Source organism: Topomyia yanbarensis, chromosome 3 (assembly GCF_030247195.1).
Source record: "Topomyia yanbarensis strain Yona2022 chromosome 3, ASM3024719v1, whole genome shotgun sequence".
Lineage (NCBI taxonomy): Eukaryota > Metazoa > Arthropoda > Insecta > Diptera > Culicidae > Topomyia > Topomyia yanbarensis.
In genome coordinates, this window is record NC_080672.1 from 425,846,841 (window position 1) to 425,860,746 (window position 13,906).

Here is a 13,906-nt window from a genome sequence, read left to right on the forward strand (position 1 = left end):
TCAGAGTATAACAACAAAGTCGAATTTAAAAGTGGTTTATTAAATATAATTTTCAGGGATCTGTTTTGTAGTGTTTGTAGCTTTTTAAGGTGAGAGCTCGCTGCTCGCCCACATACCGATACTAAGTAGCTAAGTTGTGAATGAATGTATGCAAAGTAGTAGTTTAACAGAGCTCGCTGGGGAACAAACGCTTTAACTCTCTACAAAATACCACAAGAGGATGCCACACGCTTTTCGACAAATTTTATATGGTGTGTCCAGGATAACGTAGGATCTAAGTGTATACCCAAATATTTGAAACAGTCCACATTTTCAATTGTACAATCTCTAAGTTTGGGATGATGATGTGTTGGTAAAGTTTTCCGTATGGATCGGAAGATCATGTACTTAGTTTTGGAAAGGTTTAGTGATAATAAATTTGCTTTGAAATATTAGTCGATAACACTTAGATAGTTATCGATCGAGTTAATAATAGTATTGACATCATTGTTGGGATAAAACAGAGTTGTGTCATCAGCAAACAGTCTAGGAGTTCCAGTAAGCATCAAGTTACCTAGGTCATTAATATACAACAGAAATAACAAAGGTCCTATATTACTACCTTGAGGGACACCAATTCCAATGGGAGCAAGGCTACTACGTTCACCATCCACAGATACAAATTGCTTTCTATTCGTCAGGTAACTATGAATAATAGAATGAGCAATACCCCTGATACCGTAACATTCAAGCTTGGCCAGCAGTATTGTGTGGTCCAAAGTGTCAAATGTTTTTTTTATAGTCTAGGAATAGAGCACCAACAATGTTTTTACGATCCACTTCGCTCATTATTAGATCAACTAATTCAATTATATGTAGTCTACACATGCTTGATTTGAACAACTAAATAAATTCCCTTGGGAGTGAAGAATCCTCTGTGTAACTTTCCTAATCCCTAACCTTACCATATGCCTAATCCTTCCAATCCGGAAAATGAGGAAAAGACATATCATGGCATTGCACAAATCTCCGATAAACATGGGGAACATGCCATTTAAGCCAGTAGTAACTGATTCCTGATTCAAGAAACAAGGTCCGCAATGGTTTGTCTGACCAGATACTAACAAATGTGGTTGTTTGCGATCAGCTCTTCACGTTGGAGTACCGCGTATATGTACCTGCGCGGGACGTAGAGATAGACGGTGTGTGGCACCGAGTCGAAGACTATCTGAAGCATGGAGTTTGCCCTTTTTAAGGACTCCTCGCGTCAGGCTGTTAAAATACTGGAATGCAATCGGCATCGTTCACGGATGGGATGAAGTCTTGTTCCCCATCCGATTCATTTCGAAAGACTTTCGACGGGTCTGCTCGGTCCAGCCACGTCTATAATGACATGTTCCTGTTTAAACTGTCTTAAATGAAAAAAGTGACAGTGGGTAATGACAGTAAGGCAAGTTGCGGTAAGTGGGGAGAGTAGCACGAAAAAGATGGATGCAGGAGATATGCTGAAAGTTTCTATACTGTGGCAAAACCCCACATGATCTCTCACCGCTCTAAAAAGAGCTACGCCTGTACAACTTGTCCAGAAAAATCTCATTGATTTTTTGTCTTCTAGTGATGCAGATTCCAAATACCCCTATAAAGGAACTTTTTTTTTGCTAACTTCGACGAAATCCTTCATCTCCTAAGCTTCTTAGTAAAGGACCTAAGATATCCCCGGTAGCGACAAACAAAAAAATCGAATAATGCTGATATGAAACCGAAGGAAGTACTTCTAGAATTTGGAAATATGGATTTCATACAGGAGTTTTTTTATTTTGATTCTAGAGGTTTTAACCTTAAGGTCATTCGCCTCTTTGGGTTAGAAAAATCTCTTATGGAAAATTTCTAACCCTATGTGCTGGGTTGGGACTCGAACCCAGGTACGCTGCGTACAAGGCAATCGATTTACAAACTACGCTACGCCCACCCCTCATACAGGAGTTCTCAGGACTATCTAAAAAGCTCTAATTATCCCCTATTTATAGCCAGAGTTTCAGCGAGAATGTATACTACTGAAGTTTTCATAATTTTCGCTCCGAAAAAAAAATCTCAGCATTTGAGTAGTGATATTTTTTGTTGAGCAATGTTATATATTTTTTGTTTTTATTAAATCAGTTTGGTTGACTACTTTTACTGTTAATGTTGCTATTTGATCTTAAAATAATATCAAAAAGTATAAGCTCAATTAATTTCCAATTAATTGATTGCCTTATTCGCCTAGAAGAACCTGCTGGTGGAATTTCACAAACCTGCAACGTTCAGTGTTAAACCTGCCGCAGTAGAGCTCATTCCCCGAGGAGACTGAACTCGGTTGCATCCAGCTAGGTCTGCCACCTTCACAGCCAGCCAGTGTTCGATTCTAATCGGATGGATTATTGGAAAACATTCCCCATTTGCGCAAAGGACAAGGGGCAAAGCCAGCAGACAAACTGTCTCACTATGCCGTACAGTCCAGGGACCAAAACTAAACCCATTTTAGCACAACAGTCACAATGTCCTCGCTCGACGAAAACCAACGTCTATCTCGGGCACTCTGGTCACACGATTTAGGGAAAAGCCTTCGGAAATGGGTGTAGGTAAGTGTTGACATGTTCCAAACTGGTGCACGCTCTAAATAATTTTCCAATTTCAAATCGTAGCAGCGGGGCTGATTCTATCGGTGGCGCCCAGTCGACCATCAGCGTAAGGACACCAACGAGATTTCAAAACGGACAACACAGTCCCCGTCGCCGTCGGTAGCATTTCAACCCAGACACAATACTTGCCCAATTGCTTCAACTGATGGTGATCGTGTAAAATACGAAAAATAATTGCATTTGTGTGACAATGACAACAAGCACGTTCCGGCTGCTACAAACCTGCAGCTGGTGCCCCCCTTTACGGGTCAACATTGATGAGGCTAATTAATTGAATTAAACTGTTTTCGGTTTTGGGAAGGAGACGTGTCCACCAGGGATACTAAATTGCGGGTGGGGACATTTGATGCTTTGTATAGTCTATTCAACTGTTTTTATGGTTTCATTTAATTCTTCATTTCTTGATTCCCTTTTTTTCTAGTTCTCTAGTTTCTTTTTTAATTTCTCATTTGAAATTGTTCATATTATGTCATATGTCCCATATGTCGAAAATGTAAGCTTGTTAAAAGATGCAAAACAATTTGAACCAGCAACAGCGAACACATCATGAACCCACTAACTGAAGCTCGTTATGCTATCCTTAAGCCACCTTCAACGGCTTACCTCTCATTCTCGCGAAATCTCTCACCGCGCATCGCATTGCATTCACACCTGCCGGCACTGACGCAACGCCGGCCGTCGACGACGAGTGAATTCATTCATCACCTGGTTGCAGGCTGGAGCGCGCAGCCGCAGCCGGTTTTTGTGTTTTAGCTTCTCCCAGTTAGCTTCGAACCTCGGTGGCTAAAGCACGATGCGCAAGTAGCCCTCCTCGGTGAGTGTGGCTTAACTGGCGCCCGGACGTATCGCGTGTGACTTTGCAAGCACTTTGACTCATCACCTGGAGACGCGTGACCGCAGGCAGATCAGTGCAGCAGCAGAAAAAAAAACTAATCGCAACAACGGCGGACGGGTCGACTTGATGTGCACCAATTTGATAGACGCGGATCGCGATTAGGCTTAGCCACTTTCGAAAGTGGCTCACATTTGCAATTGAAGTGAGCGTCCAATTGAATTATGGATTCAGAAGTTGATGGCATGTAATAGAAGCAATGATCGCTCCGGATGAATCGAGGGAAAGAAAAAAAAATGTGAATAAAAGTGTAGACAAGTAGCATCTGGTTCAGCCTCGAGCAGATCCATCCGGCAACGCTACGTTTGATTACAAATTGCCACTCTCCGTGTACCTTCCAAATGGCAATTACATGCGTTCTTGAATGAATAGAGAAAGGTGGAAAAAATAGAGGTATTGTAAGGAAAGGTCTGGCGCGAGAAGAAATGGCCAACGGTGTGAGTGTGTGCTGCTGGTCTGTTCACGGAGATAGCATCGGCATTTATGAGCTTCCTGGCCTGGGAAGATAATTAAGGGTACTGCAGAGTGCAAGAAGTTCTCAATTTAATTAGTGTTCATCAGCAGTGGTATAGTGCGCAGAGCATAGAGATTCTTGGTGTTAATCCAATCAAGTCCAAACGCTGCTGTCCAGGGCAGGGAGGTGGAATTCTTGGCCGCTTGATAACCGAGTGACGCAGCAGTACCTACACACTGTGGGAGGAGAGTGCCAGACAACGAGCAGCAAAGTTCGTCCTCCCGCTTTTCCATAAAAGGTAGGTTGTTTTTTCTACTTTTTTTTTATTCCTTGCGGAATGCAAGCCGACTAGCTCGGTGTGTGTGCACTGCATTTCAAGCAGGTTATTTGAATTCCGCTCACTTTGCTACGGTTATTTTTTTATGCTCAGCTATCGTAGGGTTGAAGCTGTGACTATGCGGGTGCTGGGCTGTGACGGGGAACACCTTGTGGCAGGTTACTAAGCATCAAGAGTTTCTGTGGGGATATTATGTGGTGTAAAGGAAGCAACAATGTGTGCAGAACCCAGGTTGAATGACGCGTTGAGTTATTAGGTTTAAATGAGCTGTTAGAAGATTACGATTGGGATTCTGCACCCTTTCATGGAACATCTTTATCTACACTAAATTGAGACTTGTAACTTTTGTCTTTCGTTCATATTACGTCGATTTGGTGCATAAAAGTAATATATAAAAATAATATTATAAAATTAATTAAATGTTTGGAGACTGTCTTTTTCCGAAAAATCTATCCCTTTTTGGAAAATATTTTGTTTTATTATAGAGTTTTTAATCTTAGAGTCGGGTAAAAACAGTTTAGAAAAATCTTTTACTCTATGTACTGGGTTGGGAATCGAACCCAGGTGAGCTGCGTACAAGGCAATAGATTTACCAAGGACGCTATCTCCACCCATTTGGAAAATATTCTTTTCGACCTTCTTTTCTCCATAACCTTGCATCAAATTTGCATAAGAAAAAGTTTTTTTGTTATTTTCAATGTTTCCCGTAAGTTGAATTTACGTACAATAGTATTTAAACTGCAAAAAGCTTAGGAATTGCGTGGTTCTGATCAGATAAGTTCCGAAGCAATTAAACGAATGATTTTCAGATCATCAGCGTAAAGTAGTTTTCCAGACTTGTTGCGAGTACAGAGATCGTTGATGAATAAAATGAAGATAAGTGACCTTAAGTGACTTCCTTGAGAGACATTGGTTGGCGTTTCAAAATGCTTGACCATGTGGTGCCAATTCTAACAAAAGTGAATCATTCAATAGGGTTAGATTGTACTCATCTAGTTACCCACGCAGGAAATCCTAGTCGCTGCAGTTTCAAACAGCTAGAATTCGAAAACTTGAAATTCGAAGTGGTCAAACGTTTTTTTTGTTGCAAATCCGTGCTGACGTCCATCAATTATGTCAGGAGCGAGATCCCTCTGTAGTTTTCAATATTATAAATATATTTCCAGCCTTATAGATAGATACAATTGGAGCTTCTTTGCACACTTCTGTAATTGAACACTTGAAAGTAATACTCAGAGGTACAGAAAGCGCTCGGGCACAATGTTTTATGAACGAAGGAGGTAAGCAATATGGACCTGGCCCTATCTACGGGTCAACGCTAAACAAAACTCTCAAAATATCGGCATCGTTTAAATTAAGGTGTGCGATGTTAATGTTATAGGTTGTTAATGTCTTGCAATGGGCAGATAAAAAGACTGGTAATCGAAAGTGATCTGCAAAAAGATTCACAAACTCAGTTGCAAACTGTGAGTATTTGTCTCTAAGATAGACATTTTCTTCTGCTATTTATAAACTTTCTGTAGAGGCTTTGACCTGGAGATTTTCACTGACTTGGTGGTGGTAGATTTTGAGTTAAACTAGACAGAAATTAGAATCAAAGCGATTGCGAGAACAGTTTTGTCGGTTAATTCTGGTGTAGTATTTCACTTTCCCGACTATATGGCAAGAATACTGTTCTGGCACGAAGGGGGAAACGAATAGTGGACTGTATAACTACTATCTTCGCCCAGACTTTGCCTTCGATCACTGGCTTTCTTTTGGTGATCTTCACACACAGCACGGGTTCACTGAACTTAACCTTTATTTGCCGTATAAGTTGTGGTAGAAATTCAACCCATGTGTACTGCTTGATAATCGATAGATAACTGCCTTTATTGCTCAACATGATCGCGCTTATCTACCCGGTATCGGGTGTGCTTGGTGAGAGATATTGAGAGTATTGAGAGATGTTGAAAGTAATCTAATTTGATCTGGTTTAGGGATGCTTACGTTTACCCAACCTATCTTACTGGTTCGACCATGCCGGCCGCCTTGAAACCAGACGAGTTTCAATAGAAAACTGAACTTGCTTAGTGTTGTCTAAACTAGCTGCTACCATTTACTTAATGTTACTAACAATGTTGTTTCAATTCACAATTTAATTCATTTTGATTGATCTTCAGATCGAAACACTGTACTGCTGTTCGATGATACCGATTCTGTACCGCCTCCTGAGGGTGATGCGTAATACCACGCTTGTTCGATTGGTTATGCTGCTACTAGATGCCTGATTGTGCTGCTTCGTGATAATTGGGATGTTGATATGCTGCTGCGTGCAGTGCTGAATACTTCTTCGTCGATTGGTTTCGTAGAATACACGTTCTTTCGGATGACGTCAATGGGTCGCTGAGTTCATTCTGAATCGTTGTGTGTGGATCTGCTCCTCTGATCGGATATGGTATTGGACATGCTGGTGCATCGGTTGATGCTTATCTTCCTTCCTTCTTACTTGGCTCGTTGTAGAGGCAAATTTTTAGGTGGTGATGATTTCCTCGAAAAGGACTGGATGTAGTGAACTGAATAGATATTTGTGTAAACCGGAACAACTTACCGACCCAGGCAATGCTGGCGCCTGAGAATTCTCCGTAGAGTGTGAACCTGGGTCGTAGTTATCCAGCTGCGTAGATGCGATTGTGGTCGAGTGACCACCCTTGTTTCCTTGCCTTAGGAATGTCGATCGATGTGATGAGCTGGCCAAGCTCATTGCCAACCGAACTGACTAAGGTGTTAGAGGGTTTCCATGGTTTCCTCCAAGTGAAATAGTAGTGACCTTGCGAGAGCTGTTGTGTTACCAACGACAACGATGTGATTAATATGCCTTAAACCATGCGATGACCCCTTTGGTCAACGCCGACGCTTGTACGCCGAGACGTTACAGTGATAACTTGTAGAGACGATTACAAACAAGTACAGACAGACCATACCGAACAGACCTTTTACCAACTGTATATTTATGCCTTTATAATGATGGTACTCAGCTGACGATATCAGCCTTAGCTTAACTTTTTGATGCAGTTGCATCGATACACACTCAGCGAATGTTTATTGGTCAGAATTTTGATTATTTACTTCGTTGTCCCGGATGGGAAGCGGACAGACCTTCGAGATTCCTCTATCGAAGCATCCGTCTTTAGTGCGTATGGTGACAACGCGAATGTTGCCATCAGAACCGCTAAATATTTTGATGACCCTACCCAAATGCCATTTCAGAGGGGGTGCGTTTTCTTCTTTAAGTAGGACCATTGAACCAATTGAGATATTATTTCGTTCTTTGGTCCACTTTGTGCGGTTGTGTAGATCAGAGAGATACTGCGTAGACCACTTCTTCCAAATCTGCTGTGTTAAACATTGGGCTCTCTGCCATATGGTCAAGCGGTTGCTTGGTACTTCCTGCAAATCTGGCTCTGGGATAGCTGTTAGTGGACGCTGCACCAGGAAGTGACCAGGCGTCAATGCTTCATAATCGGTGGGGTCACTACTGACCGGCGTGAGTGGTCGGGAGTTCAAAACCGCTTCTATCTTCGTCAATGCAGTAGTCATTTCATCTACGTTTAGCACTCTGATTCCTATTGTTTTCCGAAAATGACTCTTGAAACTTTTGACCTGCGCTTCCCACAGGCCGCCGAAGTTTGGTGTGCGTGGGGGGATGAAACGAAACTCGATGCCGTCATCGCTCGTGTCCTTGACTATAGTTTCCTGGAATTGTTGACTGTGGAAGAGTCGATGCAGCTCTGTGAGCTCACGTTTAGCTCCGACAAATGTTGTTGCATTGTCACACATTATCAGTTGAGGCCTGCCGCGCCGAGCAGCGAAACGTTTCAGTGCCGCTAGAAACGCTTGCGTTGTTAGGTCCGAAACCAACTCCAAATGGACAGCCTTCACGACTAGGCAAACAAATATCGCCACATAGCATTTTACAGGACGCGCTCGTCGATTTGGATAACTAATCTGGAAAGGACCGCAGTAGTCTACTCCGACCTTCAGGAATGGTGGCGCGGGGTTGACTCTTGTCGAAGGAAGGTCTGCCATAATTTGCTCAGAGATTTTTGGTTTGTTTCTGAAACACGGAATGCAGTCGTGAATCACCTTCCTCGCCAAACTGTGGATGTGAACTGGCCAGAACTTGCCCCGCACTGACGAGATGAGTAATTGCTGTCCCGCATGAAACAGCCTTTGGTGGTAGTACCTGACGATCATCGTTGCTAGCGGATGGCTGTGGTGTAGGATGTACGGGTGTTTTCGCTCTTGTGACATGAATGCCTTAGCAAGCCGGCCGCCGACGCGCATCACGCCGTCGATTAGTTGAGGGTTGAGTGATATTATTGAAGACGAATCTCTCACGTGACCTTGCTTCGCAAGATCTTGCAATTCTGCTGAGAAGCTTTCTTGCTGGGATACACGAACCAAATTTAACGTAGCGTCCTCCTGTTCCTGGAGGGAAAGGAATCCAATTCTCCTGGACTGTTTATTGCTGCACTGCGCGTTGTGCTTGAACCGAAGAAGGTATGCTACGAGCCTTACTAGGTCCGAAAACGAGGATCGCAATGCAAATATCTCACTGGGAGGTAGCGCTTGTGCCGGAAGTGCTACTGACGAACGTTCTTCTAACAACGATGAATCAAACTTCTCCGTGAGTACCTCTTCTGAACGTCGCCAGAAACCTTGTTCTTGAGATAACCAAATCGGACCTTCAAACCAGAGTGTTTGATACTGGAGCTGAGCCGGTGACATTCCACGAGATATCAAGTCAGCAGGATTCTCGATCCCTGCTACGTGACCCCATACTCCATCTTTGGTAAGGTGCTGGATCTCCGATACCCGATTCGCTACGAAGACCTGCCAGCGAGAAGGTGACGATTCCAACCAATGCTTTACTATCATCGAATCAGTCCAGAAATACGCATCAAGCCCAGAGTGAACTTGGTTGTACTTCTCATATAAATGACTCAGCAAGAGAGCCGAGGACAGCTCCAGCCGCGGGATAGTCATTTTCTTCTTTTTCCGCTTGAGATTTTCTAGAGGGGCCACCCTCGACTTTGACATGATCAACCGAACGGAGATGGTACCGTCGGATGAGATGCAACGAAGATACAAGCAGGCACCATATGCAACTTCTGAAGCGTCACAAAAACCATGTAGCTGAACTGACAAACACTCTTTGCTAAATCCAATCCACCGGGGAATTACTAATGACTCTAACGCCATCAAATTCTGCTTGTATTCATTCCATAAATTTTGTAGCGATTCATTCAGTGGCTCGTCCCAGTCACATTTCAGCAACCACAGCTTTTGAATAAATATCTTTGCTTGCACCACCACAGGACCTACTAATCCTAGCGGGTCGAATAAGCACGCAGCGTCGGAGTGAATGCTGCGCTTAGTGATTGCCGTTGAGCTTGACCTCCATTCTGGGAAAGTGAAGCAGAATTCATCTGTACTCGTATCCCAGCGAAGCCCCAATGTCTTCACAGTTGAGGTCGACGAATCTAACTCTAATACAGAGCGTTCATCGCATAGATGCCTTGGAAGGTTTGACAGAAGCGCTGTAGAATTAGAGTTCCACTTCCTTAAAATGAATCCAGCCGAGTCGGTTAGCTGCATGACCTCAGTCACCAACATTTTTGCTTCGGAAGTGCTGTCGGCTCCCGACAACATATCGTCGACATAAAAATCCTCCTGTACAACTCGAGCTGCGATCGGATGTGTCGATACACTGTCTTCTCCAAGCTTCTTCAAACATCTCGTAGCTAGATATGGTGCACTGGCGGTGCCGTAGGTGACGGTTTGCAGTTCGAAAGTTTTGATCGGTTCTTCCGGCGTGTCTCGCCAAAGGATGCGTTGCAGATGTTTGTCTACCTCTTGGACCTGAACCATCCTATACATTTTAGCAACGTCAGCAATGACTGCGATGCGATGACGACGGAATCGTAGAATAGTGCTCATCAGATCGTCCTGGACAACTGGTCCCACCATCAGTGCATCATTAAGTGAGACTCCAGTCGAAGTGCGGCACGATGCGTCAAAAACAACTCGCAGCTTGGTAGTTGTACTGTCGGGTCGCAATACTGCATGGTGCGGCATATAATACACAGGATCGGTGCAGCTTTGCTCCGCATTTACCTCCTTCATATGGCCCATCAGGATGTACTCGTGGATGAATTCTTTGTACATCGCCTTCAGAGCCGAGTTGATACTAAAACGCTTCTCCAGTCCGATGAACCGTTTCATAGCAATATTGCGAGATTCTCCCAACCGTTCGATTACATGTTCTTTCTTGGGGAGAGTCACCACGAACTTGCCATTTTGATCGCGAAACGTCGTTTTGTTGAACAGATCTTCGCAAGCTGTCTCCTCAACAGAGTGAGTTCTATTCACATGGCATGTCTCCAGTTCCCAAAACTTTGCGATCATTTCCTGGAGGTCAATAGTTGAGCTGACGTAGCTTGTCGTTGTGGGTATACTATTTGACCGATTTGGAACCTTCCCTGACACTACCCAACCGAATACTGTCTCTTGTAACGTTGGACCATCTTCAGACACTTTCTGCTTTCCTTGCAACAGTAGGTCGAAGTAGAATTCCGCTCCAATTATCATATCGATCGGACTGGGCTCCCAGAATCTTGGATCCGCCAACAACAGCTGCGCAGGAAACTTCAGCAGATCGGCCTGAACTGGCTTGAGCGGAAGTGTTGGTGAGATTCTCGGCAACACGTGGAACTGCATTTTTGCTTCATACGACGATACAGACGGGCTTCTTGGTTGAACGTTAGCCTCCACAAACTTGGTCGACATTATGCTGCTGTTACCAATTCCTTGCACCTTCAGAAAATCAGGAGTTTCGCGGCACTTCAACTTCTTGGTAAAGCTGCTGGTTATGTAACAAAACTCCGAACATGAATCCAGCAGTGTTCTGGCGAACGCAGTATTTCCCCGCTGATCTATGACTCGAACGATTGCTGTTGACATCAGCACTTGACGAATTGTTGGTTCAAAATTGGAGCGTGGGAGTTCCACGGCTTTAAACGCGACTGTGTTTTGTTGTGCGGGGGGTTGTGGGTGAGTGTGTTGTGAGCGAGATTGGATCACGGGGTATGAAGTTGTTGGTTGTGCTTGTGCGTCTGGCTGAGTGAGTGATGTTTGTGTCTGGTTTTGCGATTTCGAGCGGCTGTGGTTTTGTTGTTGTTGGTTTGTTACTTGTGTCCGAACAGGCGGCTGTGGGACGGAGGGAGGATTAGCTTGTGGATGGGAGGGCTTAGACTGGCGAACAACATATGCTGAACTCTCGAAATGAAGCATAGTATGATGTCGTTTACCACAGCGGTTGCAACAGCCTCTAGTACAGCCTTCAGCGAAATGACCCACCGTCAAGCAGTTTCTACACAGACGCTTTTTGTGGACCTCTTCAACACGTTGAGCTATGGACATTCCTTGTAGTTTGTTGCACTTGAAAGGTAAATGGAACGATTCACCACAAAATAAGCACCGGCGTTGATATTGCAACGAAGTATGCGTGACGGATAACCTTGGTCGTCTTCCTTCACCGTCGTTGGATTTATTAGGAGCAATAGACTGAAGAACCGAGCATTGGTCCCTCAGGAACTCCATCAAACTCTCATACTTGGGAACGTCCTTGGAGTTATGGTGTGACTCCCACTGTCGAAGAGTCATCGAATCCAAACGAGTGTACATCATATGTGCGAGAATAGTCGACCAATTATCTGTTTGCTCTCCAATTTTCTGTAACATAAGCAGATTCTTGTCAAATTCACTGATCAGGTGATTTAGTGACTCGCAGTTTTCTTTCCTCATTGGTTCAATAGCAAAAAGCGCATCCAGATGGGCCTTGACGATCAGTTTCTTGTTCTCGTACCTTTTCTCCAACACCTTCCAGGCCACCTCATAGTTATCGGCCGACAGGTCAACCGAGTTTATCTCCTGGAATGCTTCGCCTGAAACCGATGATCGCAAATATGTGAACTTGTCAATGTCTGTCAATTGTCGATTGTTGTGGATCAGACTGCGAAAAGTATCGCGAAAGCTTGTCCAATCCTTGATTTTCCCATTGAATGACGGAAGCTTGATGTCTGGGAGTTTTACTCGGGAAACTGGCTGATCAGCAATTGCATTATCAACTGCATTTGGCTGCCTAATAGGATCGACTTTCTTCGGACGCAATGCAATCAAAGCTGACTTTATTTCGTAATATTGCTCCTCAACAACACGTATAGCTTCATCGAACTCGTCTTCACGTTTCACTGCTAGCGCCTCCATTCGCAGCGCTCGGTCCTCGACGGAACCTTTCACTTCAGGTTTTTCATCCTCCTCCTCGATGACCAGTTCTATTTTTCGGCGAACGGTGTAGAATTTACGCATAGCGTTCTCCAGAGTCTCTAGCCGAACATCGATTTGGTTTTCCTGCCTATCCCTCTGGAATCTTTCGACGAAACGCGCCAAAGCCTTGATGGATCCATGCAACTGCTTTTCTTGCTTCTTCAGCTCCTTGAGCTCATCCATTTTCGCACACAATTGATAAGAATCACTTGCAAGTTTACAGTACTGCTTATAAATTCACTAAATAACTAGAATAAGTTTATGAATGTTCACCTTGATTTAGATTCAGTTTATGCACGCCACTGTCAATTATGAGATCACACCGCGGTACTGTAAACTTGGCTTTAGTAAGTTTAATTTCACTTTTGCACTTTTCATTCACTATTCACTGCCTTGGACGCTGGAACTGGCATTTTTCGTATCGTAATTAATCAACTCGACGTCCCACAACGCGCGATTGACAGCCGAATATCATCTGATTGACAGCCGAGAGCAAACTTGTAACGGAGAAATACAACAAACCTTCGAAAAATCGCAATGGCGAAACCAGTTATAACTTCAAAGGAAATCGAACTCAACCCAGATCACAATTTCCGGAAAAAAACTCAAAAATCATTTTTCCAATCTTTATTGACCAATCTCACACATAATCTCAACCCAATACATGCAACCCAAGCCACACAAACATGCACTACCCACATGCAGTATACTTAACAGAAGCAATTTTTCCAATTTCTGATGACACGATGAGGTCATCAGCAGCCTGCCGATCCGATAGTCCAACAACAGAACGAATTCACTTCCACCGACGGTTGATCCGAAACAGCATCCAACGCTTCACACGTTTTTCCCTCCGTGGTGACGCTACCAGCAGAACAATTGGTAGTAGCAGCACGATGCCACTGGATGAACGCGCCAAAACCACACGAGGATCACGACGATCAATTGTCACATGCACTATTGTTCGTTTTTTATATAGCACTGTGACCACGTTATCACACTGCCTTTCTGAGGCAACTTTATGACGCCGCCGAATCGCGGGCAACTACTGTGATCGAACAAATCACTAATTATGTTCAGAACTGTTCACTTTAATCTTCTGGTCCGGCGAATCCGGCTCGAAGGACCATGTTCTGGCACGAAGGGGGAAACGAATAGTGGACTGTATAACTACTATCTTCGCCCAGACTTTGCCT

General features: G+C 43.9%; 2 protein-coding genes across 7 annotated transcripts in view; one reads left to right on the forward strand and one right to left on the reverse strand.

Moving 5' to 3' along the window:
* LOC131688416 (uncharacterized) overlaps positions 1 to 12,893 on the reverse strand; it is a 31,251-nt gene extending 18,358 nt beyond the window's left edge. The window contains exons 1-2 of the mRNA XM_058972621.1: positions 7,449 to 12,893; positions 6,931 to 7,098 (exon numbers count right to left, since the gene is read on the reverse strand). Coding sequence (XP_058828604.1) covers positions 6,931 to 7,098; positions 7,449 to 12,893 — 5,613 coding nt within the window. The remainder of the gene's footprint in view (positions 1 to 6,930; positions 7,099 to 7,448) is intronic.
* Positions 3,441 to 13,906, forward strand: part of LOC131693044 (probable serine/threonine-protein kinase nek3) — a 293,881-nt gene continuing 283,415 nt past the window's right edge. For 2 of the 6 annotated variants that reach the window (XM_058980521.1, XM_058980522.1), the window contains exon 1: positions 3,442 to 4,301. The gene's annotated coding sequence lies outside the window, so the exon portion shown is untranslated. Of the gene's footprint in view, positions 4,302 to 13,906 lie in introns of all 6 variants that reach the window. The other 4 variants (XM_058980516.1, XM_058980517.1, XM_058980523.1 and 1 more) reach the window with 3 other exon arrangements.